Source organism: Globicephala melas, chromosome 7 (genome assembly GCF_963455315.2).
Source record: "Globicephala melas chromosome 7, mGloMel1.2, whole genome shotgun sequence".
Lineage (NCBI taxonomy): Eukaryota > Metazoa > Chordata > Mammalia > Artiodactyla > Delphinidae > Globicephala > Globicephala melas.
In genome coordinates this window covers 86,603,265-86,617,943 of record NC_083320.1, presented here as the reverse complement: position 1 = coordinate 86,617,943, position 14,679 = coordinate 86,603,265, and the positions used below count along the sequence as shown (strand labels likewise).

The window sequence follows — 14,679 nt, the reverse complement described above, 5'->3', positions numbered from 1 at the left end:
TTTGGCAGTATTAAAACTAGCAATTTATTTAGGAAGAATTGATTATCAGGAATATTGTATTTCTCTTTCTCAAATTTTATATTTTTCTTTAGATATTTTGTATATTTTTTATCTAATAAGCATACACACATACATATGATTTTTCCTATATATACTGTATTTTATATCTGGCTAATTAACATTCTTATTAAAATCTGAAAGTAACAATTTCTTTAGAAAATTATTTAAAATTTTTCAAAAATTATATAGGTTATTTTTATGCCATTTCTCCTTAGAGAGCTTACTGCAAGAAAAATACATTATTGTATTAATCACATTTTTTTGGAGCTTTCTTTTCACCTTTGTTTTAAAATCTAAAATAACCAACATTTTTGCTCATTTTATTTAATTTTAAATAAGAACAAGGTCATTAAGTACAGGTCTCCAGATGATTTAACTTTGCAAAGGTAATACAACTAATAAGAATAAATTGATTTTATACTCAATCTCAAGAAGGTTATAAATATTAATTCCCTTATGATATCATATAGTATTTATATGCTTAAGTATCTGATGACTCGTATCACAAATGATTTTAAAATGCAGGCCCTAGAGTCCTATATTAATTGTGACTATTTTTATAGACCAAAATATCAAATGTTATTATTTATGTTTCAGGTTAGTGGGATGGTTTGGCCATGAATTAAGCACCAGATTTAAGATGGATAACAGTAAGTGTATTCAATTTTACTTCACAAGTCACTTTGTCTTAACTTTATTTCAATTTTCGTCTGTCTTTGTATGATATGTAATATACATGCCTCATGGAGAGTGCACTTTGAAAATGCCACTGAGAATTCTTAAAATAAGGAATGACATTTCTTCAGTGTAAGACTAAGTGTTCATAGATTTTAGCATGATTTTGAGCCTATCCTTTTGTAGGGAAATAAGTAGAAGTGAAATCTAAAGTACGCAGATCTCATCAATATGGAGTACCTAAAACATCAGGCAGGGAAAACAGGAAGGAATTGTTGGCTTGGAGTCAGACCCAGAGAGACTTAGGTATCAAACCCACTTTGCTGCTTAATAGTTTTGTGATGTTGCACATAATTATCATTTTGGATTTTGGGGGTTTTTTCCTCACATATCTAATGTGAATAATAATAACTATTTCAGGGTTTCGTTTGAGGGCAGGACACATTCTAAGCTATAAACCAAGTAGCATACTATTTAATACATGTTCATTTTTATCCCTCTATTTTCCCAAATATTCCTTCTTTTGTGTCTTTCATCACATACCAAATAGTAACCCCAATGGGTAGAAATGAAAGTACACCATGAACAGGGAGTTATCAAATTGCACTATTTCTTTTTCCTGAGTGACTTTATTCTTCCATCACATGGGATACAGAGAACTTCCTAAATGTGAGAATTAAACTTAAATTTGATCCTTCAGACTGCTTCCAACCCTGAGATAGGATTTTAAATATATTCACATTTGCACCAACCAAGATGCAAAGAATAAAGATGGGCTCTTCAGTCATATCAGGAAAGCTGTGTTTTATCTTGGCTGCTGAAATAATGAACTGTTATTATGCCAGTTATTTAAATTGTTTGTAGTGGGTTTTCTTATCTGTAAATGAGGGAGCTGGATTAGATCAGGGGTGGACAAAAATTTTCTGTGAAGGGTCAGATTGGAGATATGCTAAGTTTTTGGGGCTATGCTGTTTCTGTGGTAAATACATAACTCTGCCATTGTGGTGCTAAAGCAGCCACAAAAATACATAAATGAATGAATGTGGCTACGTTCCAATAAAACTTTATTTACAAAAACAAGTGGTGGGCCAGATTTGACCCACTGGATATAGTTTGACTAGCCTTAATTAGATGCATCTCTAAAGACCCAGAAAATTCTCTCACTCTTAGTATTAGTTTTTAACTTTATCTCTAACTAGCAGTTTTAACTCTTGGATTTAACTTGCAACTATTCAATCTAATTAATTATAATTAGGATAATGTCTGATATTAATTTACCTTTTTAATATATCATATTTAGGCAGATCATTTTTTTTAAAGCCTTTTTTTTTTCTTCTTTCCCAAGAGAAGTTACTTGACCTAGTAATCCTAATGTTAAAAGTCACCTTCCTAGGTCATTTCATTTATATTTCTGCCTTTGGGTGACATTACAATTACAAATCATTCGAATATTGATAACTTCCCCTTGCTGACCTGGTTTCATAATAGAAAGGCAAAGCATGGAGCAGAACAAGGAATGCTGGCTGGGGATGAGAGGGCAGAGGATGGGGTGCCGAAAATCTTCTAGATGACATTATGTTTGTCTTGTGTCTAAGGGCTCTAATTTTTGGTAGGCTGCTATGAAGGTGGGGGCAGAGGAGATGGAAGTTGTAGGTGAAGGAGAAATATGCCGGTATTTTAGGTCCATGGCGTTTCTCTTAAATATCTCAGAAATCTCAGGAAGAAAAGTTTTTAAGTCTTATATGTTTCCTCTCTACTTTACTGTCATAAAAAAATCCATAAAGGATACCTTTTTAGGCACATTCTATAAAAATGACACGATATTAATTTTTCAGAACTGCAGTTAATCCCTGGGGTCAATGGATTCCGAATTTCAAATCCTCCCATTCTATTGGTCTGTTCCTTACATGCTAGTTTAGAGGTAAGTGATCTATGCTTCAGCCTTCCCACATCTTTACCTTTCTCTTTACCTGAGACATGTTGTTTATCTGCTAATCAGCTAGATTAATATGCAATGTGCATAAACAATGGAGGAAGGGCAGGGTTCTCCATTAGGACAGTGACTGTGTGCTAATGTCACTTTTTATTTATATATTCAGCCCCCAACCCAAGGCTTGGCACACTTAATAAATGTTCAATGAAACTTACATGGGGTGACATATTTTTAGTTCCACTTAGAATTTGTGTGAACCTGAACAAGTTATTTAATCTTCTACTGGTCTCTCTCTATACAAAACAAACATGCAATATTTAAGTCTTGATTAATTCACTCATTCAAACACTTACTTATTAAGAAATTATTGTGTGCTGGACGATGTTGTGATTACTGGGGACTCTGTTTCTTCTAGTTCTGTGAGTCAATGAACTGACAAACTGCCATGTGACAAAACTATAGGAAGACTTCAGGGGGTTGGGGAGAGTATGAATACTCAGAGTAAACCAAAGATGAGTAAGGTTGTCCCATGAGGTAGGGCGGATTTTCTTTTTCCTCACTGGGGTTTCTATAACATTATATCCATGTTTAATTTCTACTATTATTGGCTCAATATTTTTCTTTAAGTCCATTCATGCTTCTACTTAAAATTAGTCTCACCCTAAATAATAGGGTACTTACCTATATCTATTCATTTTTACGCACATATAATGCATATATATGTCTCCTAACTAATTATTTGGATATTGGATATTCATTAATTTCAGATTAAGACTAAATTTATCTAAGTAAATATATATTGTTAATAATTATATCTATATAATAATAGTATTAATACATATATTAAGGCAATATATTTTATATACATACATTTAAGTAAAATATATTTTAAGTAAATACACATATGTTTCCAATAGAGATTTTAAATATATAGATATTCAAATAAAATTTTGATTTTCTGTTTTTTTTTAAATTGAAAGCCTCCTAAAATCATCTAGGTTTAGGAAATTCTACTGTGGCGTATTCTGGCATGAGTGACCGGATAAAGACTTCCAAAATCTCTTCCAAACTTAAAATTCTAGAATTATGTGAACATTCACAGCAGCTTCTCATTTTGGCCACTGGACAGCAGCGTCAAGTTCCGCTGTTTTTATACAGCTTCACCACTAGATAGTAGTAATCAACTCATTTCATTTCATCCCAATTTAAAGAGCACATACTCGGTATGACCACTAGATGGAGCTTGTGCTGTTTTCACTTTTGGGCAGGTGTTTTTTTTTTTTTTTTTTTTTTTTAAGTTGAAATAGACCCAGTAACAAGATTTCACAGGCAGTGATACATATTTTAAAAAATCTTTTTAAGGGGGGTGATGAAATCTACTCGGCAAATCAAATAATGATATTTGATTTGCTTTCAAAATATCCAACCTGAGGAACACTTCCGTTAAACATTTTTATTTTATTTTATTCTATTCTATTTTATTTTATTTTTTTGGCTGCATTGGGTGTTTGCTGCTGCGAACCGACTTTTCTCTAGTTGCGGCGAGCCAGGGCTACTCTTTGATGCAGCACGCGGGCTTCTCATTGCGGTGGCTTCCCTGGTTGCGGAGCACAGGCCCTAGGCATGCAGGCTTCAGTAGTCGCAGCATGCGGGCTCAGTTGTTGCAGTGCATGGGTTCAGTAGTTGTGGCGCAAGGGCTCAGTAGTTGTGGCTTGTGGGCTCTAGAGCGCAGGCTCAGTAGTTGTGGCACACAGGCTTAGCTGCTCTGCAGCATGTGGGATCTTCCCGGACCAGGGATCGAACCCGTTTCCCTTGCATTGGCGGGCGGATTCTTAACCACTGAGCACCAGGGATGTCCCCCGTTAAACATTTTAAAAGAAGATAACGTTTTGCTTATTTTGAAAGTTTATATCAGGGAGAAGATGAATTATAGTAAGAAAAAACAAGGCACCAAGGAATACCTTAGGAAAAACTAGTACTTAAAGTTTCCTCTGATTTTATCTTTGCAAATGACTTCCTAGCCGTATCTAGAAAATGTCTTTTAGACACTATCACTTTGGTATTCTCTGCAGTGGACTGACTGTTCTTCAGTATTCACCTCTTCTGCCACAGGAAGTCTTATTCCTATTTTCCCTACCAATAGTTTTCTTCCACACTGTATTATAGTCACCTAGACATGGTTTCTATTCTCAGCTGGAATCTGAAGACTGATTTATCTTCTCCTTTAATATCTAAACTTAAACCTGAGAAAAAGACTCTAAATGCCACAGAAGAGGTATGTACACTGCTCTGGAGCTTCTTATCACTTAAGTGTTTCTCTGCATCCTCTTGGAGATATCTTATTAAATCATTCACTGTCGAGGCTATGTTCTAACCAAAATTATCTTTAAGTAATCAAACCTTGTGTTAAAGAAGGTGTTTTCGAAATTCTTGCTTCCTATTATAAATTACAAAATTCTGAAATTACAAAATAATACGTTTCATTGTTTCCCATTCTCTACTTAACTGTTAAAACACTGTACCTTCTAGATGTTTCTGAGTTTGCCATGTGTCAGTGAATTAACCTATGCAGTACTTACCTAATTTATTTAAAAGTTACACATATAGGAGACACGTAGCTGAAGTTTGAGTAAATGAAAGAAATAAATACATGAATCAAGCTACCTTTCTTTGTTATCTCTACTTCCCTTTCAAAAAATATTCTTACACAGTCAAATGCCAACCGAAGAAGAGATTCTATACTTAAGAATCAATGTACATGGATATGATTTCGGATTTGCAATACACAGAATTTTTAAAAAAGATTAATTATAGCTTTGTTCACAATTAATGTGTATTTGATTGATTGATGGATACCATGAAAAATAGCACCTTATAATTAGTTTCAAACTGTTTCTTCATAGTGCTGCCTATTTAATCTTTTGTACAATAATTTAAAAAATATTGTGGATCAAGAGAAAGAGCAATAAGGTAGGAAGCAGGAGGCAAATACTCTATCCCTCACTGGGACACTAAGTGTGACCTTCAACAAGTGACAACTACTCTTGAATTCATTTGCCTCAATTTTTTAATGAAGATGTTTGGACCAGATTTGGACTTTGGAGGTCACCTCAACCTTCTAATTACTAACTTGAAATTAAACAATACTTATATTGTATTTTGAAGGGTCATATAGACAATTTTAGACTTTTTCAGTACATAAATATATAATTAAATAGCTTAAATATATAAAATTAGAGCATTCAATTAAAACACAGGGCAAGTCAGAAGAAATGTACTCTGTCTTTCCTCAGAGTTATTAGGGAGCCAATTTTAAGAATTGAAAACATCATGCTATACTTATTTTTCCTATTTAAACATAACTAACTTTTCTAGCTTTGCATTTATTTTAGTTAGCAAGAAAACTCACCCAAATAATGGAAACTCTGCCAAGAATTCTGTTATAAGCTGAATATTTTCAAACTACACTTTTCATTTTTCCTAATTTAAAAAAAAATTATTCCACAGCACTGAAAGCATGAAAATAATGAGAAGCAAAAAAAAAAAAAAAAAAGGACATTTATTCTACTTCACTGTTAACTCCTATTATCCCCTCTTGATATTTTTATCTGAGGCCTCAGTAGAGACTTTTACACTCTGAGAAGAATTTACGACCGCCTCAGAATGCAGCTTCTCTTGTTGTGGTTGTAATGTGGAAATTAGTTTTACATTTAAAAGTTATTTTATTATTAACAAAGAGTCATGATATGTTAAAATTGACACATTTGTCATGAAAAAAAATTGGTTGCTTGTTATCAAATCTGCAAGAGCAAAAAACTTCATTAAAAAAAACCCCCTATAAACTTAATATTCCCCAAAGTCTTACTAACCTATGAATACAAATGAAATACCATTAAAAGTACTACTTTACACATTGTCCCCATCTGCATCTTATGGGTCCCAAAGCAGATCCAGAAAGTGTACTAGAATTATTTAAATAATTAAAATATCCTCAAATTATTATTAATCTCCAAAGAGAAGCTTGTAAAGATTCCTGTCACATTTTTTTTTTTTTAATTCCAAACCTGACAGCCAAACCACTGGTGGGCTACACCTTACCTGTCCCTGCTCCTGCCCTCTGTACAAATGTTGATTCTTGGATCAGGCTCTCTTGATCCAAAACTTGGAGGTGTTCCCTTGAGTCTTTATTGTGCCAAATCTATGGACATTTTTTTTACACAGGAAATGAAGAGATGCCTCTTACCAAAGTCCATGTAACTGGCCTAAAGTAGCATTTTTTTGCACTGAATATGTCAGATGCCTTTTCACATGGACCTCAAAGACCTCAGCTTCTATTTGCAGCTGAACTCTTCCCAGGCTGCAGACACAGTCCATGAGGTCTGGTTGGGAAGAGAGGCAGATAGGTTTCTATCCTCTGATTTTCCTCTCTTCCTTCAAGACATTACCTTACGTACAACTCCCATCCTCTCCTTCAGCCACATCCATAGCTTCCATGCAATAGGTCAAGAAAATCTATGCCTGAATGGTTGAGTTCTAGTAGAATGCCTGCCCACACATGCCGTGTGTATATAGAGAAAAAACTATTTTCATAGACTTCATAAAGTATAGATATCACCAAATGACCCCATGTTTGCTCAGTGGCATAACATGATACAGAATAGGGACATTAAGTGGCTTGCCAGTGCATCATTCTCTGTTTGCAGTTATTTCAGTTCTTATATGTAGAATATATTTTTAAACTCTATTTGACCTTAAGAGATAAGCTAGAAAAGCATGTCTGTCTGACCCCTAATGTTCCAATACCAGTTATTTTGTGCCCTTTTGTCACTCATCTTAATATAAGACACCTCACGCAGCAACTGGCAGTATTTTCACACCAGTGTTAGAGTTTAGCAGGGGAGAAAATGATGAAAGAAGAAAAAAAGAAAGACCAAATGCTTCAGTAATAATACATGCATTATCTAACATTATTTGCTTTTCTGACCAAACTTAGCCATCACTATTTAACTACTTCTTTTCTTGCTGTTAAACTGAAGGAGATTTAGGAATTGGTAAAATGAATATAAATAATATTGGTAACATTGCCTTCCACATAAGCGTTTAGCTCTTATTGCACCGTTTTGTGGATTAAACAAACTTTATATGGGAATAGAAAAAAATCTTGATTATGATTGTATAAAATGTTTGGAGAAAAATTTTTGACATTTATAACAGTTAAATGCATTTATTAAGGTATGTTTTACTTGTACTAATTATATGAAGCTAATTTAAAATAACTCTGAAGGAACATTATGTTCACTTATATTTTTGTGCTTTTGCAAGTATTGTTTAAATGACATTTGTACAGTTTTTCTGTCATGGACACTTTGTGTTTAATTTTTAATGGCAAAGCACTTAAAAGAGGACATGTTTTCACAAAAAGATTATCTAAAATGGATGTTTTATTGGAAAGGTCAAAAGTGGGCATTTCCCTTGTTTTATGTGTGATTTACAGTTAAATTTTGCTTCTTTATAAATCAACAAGAAACCGTGAACCTGATTGCTTCTCATTCTGCAGATCTTTAGGCAAGCAACTATGAAAGCACTGAGGAGGAAATCTATTTTGCTAACTGGTTATCTGGAATACATGATCAAGCATCACTTCAGCCAGGATAAAGCAGAAACCAAGAAAACAGTTGTGAACATAATTACTCCATCCCGTATAGAGGATCGCGGCTGCCAGCTAACCCTAACATTTTCTATTCCAATTAAATATATTTTCCAAGAACTAGAAAAAAGAGGAGTGGTTGTACGTATATCTCTTGCTTTGCTACCAGGTTTTTCTCTATGGGTTGCATGTTGAGGACAAAATTTGGATTTTTTTGTTTATTCATTTTTCCATGTTATTTCACATCAGTCAGTGAGGATAAGTTAAATGCCAACTAAGTATTCAGCACTGTGCTAACTGAAGGGCACAGAGATCTGTCATTTCTGAAAAAAGGGAAGAAACCACAAATTTTGGTTGCAGGAAAGAGTTTTATGTAATTTATCCATTATTTTCATTATAGTTTGGGCAGAAAAAAATTTAGTGAAAACCCTAATATATTATATATTTATTGAATAAGTGGAATTAAAGAACATACAATATAGTAGAGGGAGAAAAAGGAAATCAGTCTTACTTAGTTGTTTGATTGAACTAAATTATTTTCAACATTTTCACTTCAGTCAAGAAAGATATGTAGACACATCTTAAGAGTGTTAATGTTGTATGGAATTTTTTTTTAACTGTTGGGCCTAAGTAGCCCTCTTAGTCTCTTGAAGAGAACTAATAAGTATTTAATGAGTAATTTCAGGAAAAATGGTGATAACATATCTATTTCCAGATTTAGAAACTGCTGCACTCAGTCTTCCAAACCTTTAGGAGAGGTATCCCCAGAGTCTGAAGACACAAATCAGAATATCAGCATTTCAAATCACACTCTACCATTTACAAGCCATGTGCTCCTGGGGAAGTTAGTAAACAACTACTGACTTCAGATCCTTCATCTGTATTTTTGCTGCAAAAATACTTACCTCAAAAGTTGTTATGGAATAAAATGTGCCAGCACACATAAACCATTTATTATATTGTCTAGCCCATAGGGCGTGTTTCTTAAAGATAGTCATAGTGATCTTCAGACTATGCTGAATTATCTGAGCCCAATTCATGAGATTAGGGATTACTGAATTTAATGGAAATATAACTAAAACTATCCAGATCTCAGTGAGGTTCTCAATCATTGAAATGTGTGCAAGGGTTCCAGTCTCTCCAGGGTCTCTCCACAGATAAACTGTATACTCGATCCATTGGTTGCTTAAAAAGGATCATTGCTGACTGGACTTCAGGAAAGTACTTAGGATATTCATGTACCAACCCATTAATATTTTAATTATTATTAAGAGGGGAGTTTCAAATAACATAGAAACACTATGCTTTATTTAAAGTGAAAAAAATTGCTTATATATTAAGTTTTAGGGAAATCAGTATGAATGTTTTATTTAAGTTTCTCTTGAATGTGGATTTCCATTATATGAATGATGCCAACATTATTGTGGTTTTACTTTTTGTTTCCTCTACAGTGTGACAAACGGGATCCAAATGGGATTCGAGTGGCTCCAGTTCCTCTCTACAATTCTTTCCATGATGTTTATAAATTTATCAATCTGTTCATTTCTGCACTTGACTCTGCAGAAACAAAAATAGCCGAGTTTTCCATAGCAACTTAAGCAAATAATATGGAAAGCCTGTGGTTATTTTATTACTATTATTCAAGTTTTAATTATTTCAAAACTGATTACACATAACTGGCAATGAATTGTATACTTTACAGAAAAACAAGACAATTTTTTAAGGGTCTGTGGCCTTGAGATATCTGCATGGCTGTCCAATTTCTTGGTGTTTGGTGGATCAAAGTCTTTACTGGTGCAAGTATTATGTACACAGTCTTGATTAGCTGTCATATTTCATTGTTAATGAAATGTGTTTTGTTGGTTTAATTTATAATTTGACTGACAACTTCACAATGTACGTGGAAATTTTTGTGTCAATTTTAGAAATATTACTTTAATTTTAATTTACCAAAGAGTTTCTTATAGGCACTGTAGTTGAACAGTCTGATATATGTATGCTTTTTACAATGTTCCATCTAACTCCAATCTGAGGAACAGAAAATGCATTTTCTAGGGCAGTGGCTTTCAAATATTTTGGTCACAATCCACACTAAGGAATACATTTAATATCAGAGTTTAATTTGTGTACAAGCCTTATTTCATTGATTCTAATACACAATTTTTTTAATCGTATGTTAACATCTGGTAAAGAAGAAATGTCTTTCAGTTTTCATTCCACAGCTTCTTACAATTGCCATTGGCCATTCTTTCATGTTATCTTCCCTGACATTACCATGATTTTCATAGTGAGTAGATATCATCCTAGATCTGGTTTTAAAAATGGTATATATAGCAACAACAAAAGTTGCATAAATTATTTGCTTGTGCTTTCATATTTATTATTTTATCTCATTACAACTAATGGTGGTTGAAGCTCATTAAATTGATTTCTTTACTCACTCTAGGGTCCTAATCCATTTTTCAAGGATGTCCCCTTATTTAATGTTATCATAATCTCTTGGTTTTGTTTAATGGGAATTTCTCCTGATAAAAGACTTCAGATGCTACTATGTTTCTAAAATAATGAAATAAATCACTCTAAGATACTTGTGATTGAGGATTAAGGTTAGGAAATAAGTGCTTCATCACTCAACCTCTATCCCAAATCTATGGACCTTTGTTAATCACTATGAAAACACAACAGTTACATTCAGCCCTGTAAAATTCCCCTAGTTCTCAGCTGTTGATGCCATAACCACTATTCATGAATTGGCAAAATACTCTACATTTGTATACATAAGCAGCAAGAAAGAGTGACTATGACGGTATTAGCTTAGCCAACCACTTTGAGTGGTAGAGTTAAATAAAAAGTTGCAGAGCTCTGACACCAACACCAGCAACTACTGATATTTATTGAGTACTTCCCATGTACCATGTATTGTGCTATTCTATTTACATGTTATCTCACTTAATTGAGTGGTTGCATAATTGCTTTAGAAAACTTTCCCACCTCCACTTTTGGCAAAACTCATCTTTCATAGATGGAAAAATTCTCAAAACCTTAAAATCTGACCATACATGACTTCATCTAGAAGAAATTGTTTTTGAACATCACAGTGGTAAACAAAAAAGACATAATTTCAGCTCTCAGGGAACAGGTAGCTTAGTGGGGAAACAGAGAGTAAACCTATAAACATCCAAGTAAATATATATTTACAAACTGTAAGTTCTTCTATTAAAGATAAACGGTGATACTATGAGAGAAAAATCTTAAGGGTATTAACTAGATAGTTGAGTAAGGAAAGGTATATGAAGGTGCCTATCAGTTAAAGTTCTAAAATATTTGATGTTAATCACATTAAAATTACATCAAATTATGTAAATAAACCATTCAAAGCATCATCAGCACTCTGTCCTCATCACCCAGGTGAAGAAAGAGCATTAAAAACTCGCTTTCTCACAGACTCTGGGAGGGCTCATGCCAAGGAGTACTTGCCAGAACTTCTGCTGCCAGTGTCCTTGTCCCACCGTGAGCCACAGCCACCCCCCGCCTTTACAGGAGACCCTCCAATACTAGCAGATTCACAGAAAGGTAGACAGGATGAAAAGGCAGAGGGCTATGTACCAGATGAAGGAACAAGATAAAATGCCAGAAAAACAACTAAATGAAGTGGAGATAGGCAACCTTCCAGAAAAAGAATTCAGAATAAGGATAGTGAAGATGACCCAGGACCTCAGAAAAAGAATAGAGGCAAAGATCGAGAAAATGCAAGAAATGTTTAACAAAGACCTAGAAGAATTAAAGAACAAACAAACAGAGATGAACAATACAATAACTGAAATGAAAACTACACTAGAAGGAATCAATAGCAGAATAACTGAGGCAGAAGAACGGATAAGTGACCTTGAAGACAGAATGGTGGAATTCACTGCTGCGGAACACAATAAAGAAAAAAGGATGAAAAGAAATGAAGAGGGCCTAAGAGACCACTGGGACAACATTGAACGAAACAACATTCACATCATAGGGGTCCCAGAAGAAGAGAGAGAGAAAGGACCTGAGAAAATATTTGAAGAGATTATAGTCAAAAACTTCCCTAACATGGGAAAGGAAATAGCCACACAGGTCCAGGAAAGGCAGAGTCCCATACAGGATAAATCCAAAGAGAAACACGCCGAGACACATAGTAAATCAAACTGGCAAAAATTAAAGACAAAGAAAAATTATTGAAAGCAGCAAGGGAAAAACGACAAATAACATACAAGGGAACTCCGATAAGGTTAACAGCTGATTTCTCAGCAGAAACTCTACAAGCCAGAAGGGAGAGGCATGATATACTGAGAGTGATGAAAGGGAAGAACCTACAACCAAGATTACTCTACCCAGCAAGGATCTCATTCAGAATCAATGGAGAAATCAAAACCTTTACAGACAAGCAAAAGCTAAGAGAATTCAGCACCACCAAACCAGCTCTACAACAAACGCTAAAGGAACTTCTCTAAGTGGGAAACACAAGAGAAGAAAAGGACCTACAAAAACAAACCCAAAACAATTAAGAAAATGGTAATAGGAACATACTTATCAATAATCACCTTAAATGTGAATGGATTAAATGCTCCTACTAAATGACACAGGCTCCTTGAATGGATATGAAAAAAAGACACATATATATGCTGTCTACAAGAGACCCACTTCAGACCTAGGGACACATACACACTGAAAGTGAGGGGATGGAAAAAGATATTCCATGCAAATGGAAATCAAAAGAAAGCTGGAGTAGCAATACTCATATCAGATAAAATAGATTTTAAAATAAAGAATGTTACAAGAGACAAGGAAGGACACTACATAATGATCAAGGGATCAATCCAAGAAGAAGATATAACAATTATAAATATATATGCACCCAACATAGGAGCACCTCAATACGTAAGGCAACTGCTAACAGCTATAAAAGAGGAAATCAACAGTAACACAATAATAGTGGGGGACTTTAACACCTCACTTACACCAATGGACAGATCATCCAGACAGAAAATTAATAAGGAAACACAAGCTTTAAATGACACAATAGACCTGATAGATTTAATTGATATTTATAGGACATTCCATCCAAAAACAGCAGATTACACTTTCTTCTCAAGTGTGCATGGAACATTCTCCAGGATAGATCACATCTTGGGTCACAAACCAAGCCACAGTAAATTTAAGAAAATTGAAATCATACCAAGCATCTTTTCTGACCACAACACTGTGAGATTAGAAATGAATTACAGGGAAAAAAAACATATAAAAAACAAACACATGGAGGTTAAATAACACGTAACTAAATAACCAAGAGATCACTGAAGAAATCAAAGAGGAAATCAAAAAATACCTAGAGACAAATGACAATGAAAACACGATGATCCAAAACCTATGGGATGTAGCAAAGGCAGTTCTAAGAGGGAAGTTTATAGCTATATAAGCCTACCTCAAGAAACAACTCAAACAATCTAAGCTTACACCTAACAGAACTAGAGAAAGAAGAACAAACAAAACCCAAAGTTAGCAGAAGGAAAGAAATCATAAAAATCAGAGCAGAAATAAATGAAATAGAAACAAACAAAACAATAGCAAAGATCAATAAAACTAAAAGCTGGTTCTTTGAGAAGATAAACAAAATTGGTAAACCATTAGCCAGATTCATCAAGAAAAAGAAGGAGAGGACTCAAGTCAGTAAAATTAGAAATGAAAAAGGAGAAGTTACAACAGACACCGCAGAAATACAAAGCATTCTAAGAGACTACTACAAGCAACTCTATGCCAATAAAATGGACAACCTGAAAGAAATGGACAAATTCTTAGAAAGGTATAACCTTCCAAGACTGAACCAGGAAGAAACAGAAAATATGAACAGACCAATCACAAGTAATGAAATTGAAACTGTGATTAAAAATCTTCCAACAAATAAAAGTCCAGAACCAGATGGCTTCACAGGTGAATTCTATCAAACATTTAGAGAAAAGCTAACACCCATCCTTCTCAAACTCTTCCAGAACATTTCAGAGGAAGGAACACTCCCAAACTCATTCTATGAGGCCACCATCACCATGCTAACAAAACCAGACAAAGATACTACAAAGAAAGAAAATTACAGACCAATATCACTAATGAATATAGATGCAAAAATCCTAAACAAAATACTAGCAAACAGAATCCAACAACATATTAAAAGGACCATACACCATGATCAAGTGGGATTTATCCCAGGGATGCAAGGATTCTTCAATATAGGTAAATCAGTCAATGTGATAAACCATATTAACAAATTGAAGAATAAAAACCATATGATCATCTCAATAGATGCAGAAAAAGCTTTTGACAAAATTCAACACCCATT

General features: G+C 34.1%; 1 protein-coding gene across 1 annotated transcript in view; it reads left to right on the top strand.

Moving 5' to 3' along the window:
- The window catches only part of KYNU (kynureninase), a 90,308-nt gene extending 79,547 nt beyond the window's left edge, over window positions 1-10,761 (top strand). Inside the window, exons 11-14 of the mRNA XM_030883037.2 lie at window positions 658-710; window positions 2,571-2,656; window positions 8,226-8,456; window positions 9,767-10,761. Of these exons, the coding sequence (XP_030738897.1) occupies window positions 658-710; window positions 2,571-2,656; window positions 8,226-8,456; window positions 9,767-9,913 (517 nt within the window). The 3' untranslated portion in view covers window positions 9,914-10,761. The remainder of the gene's footprint in view (window positions 1-657; window positions 711-2,570; window positions 2,657-8,225; window positions 8,457-9,766) is intronic.
- The last annotated feature ends 3,918 nt before the right edge of the window (window positions 10,762-14,679 follow it).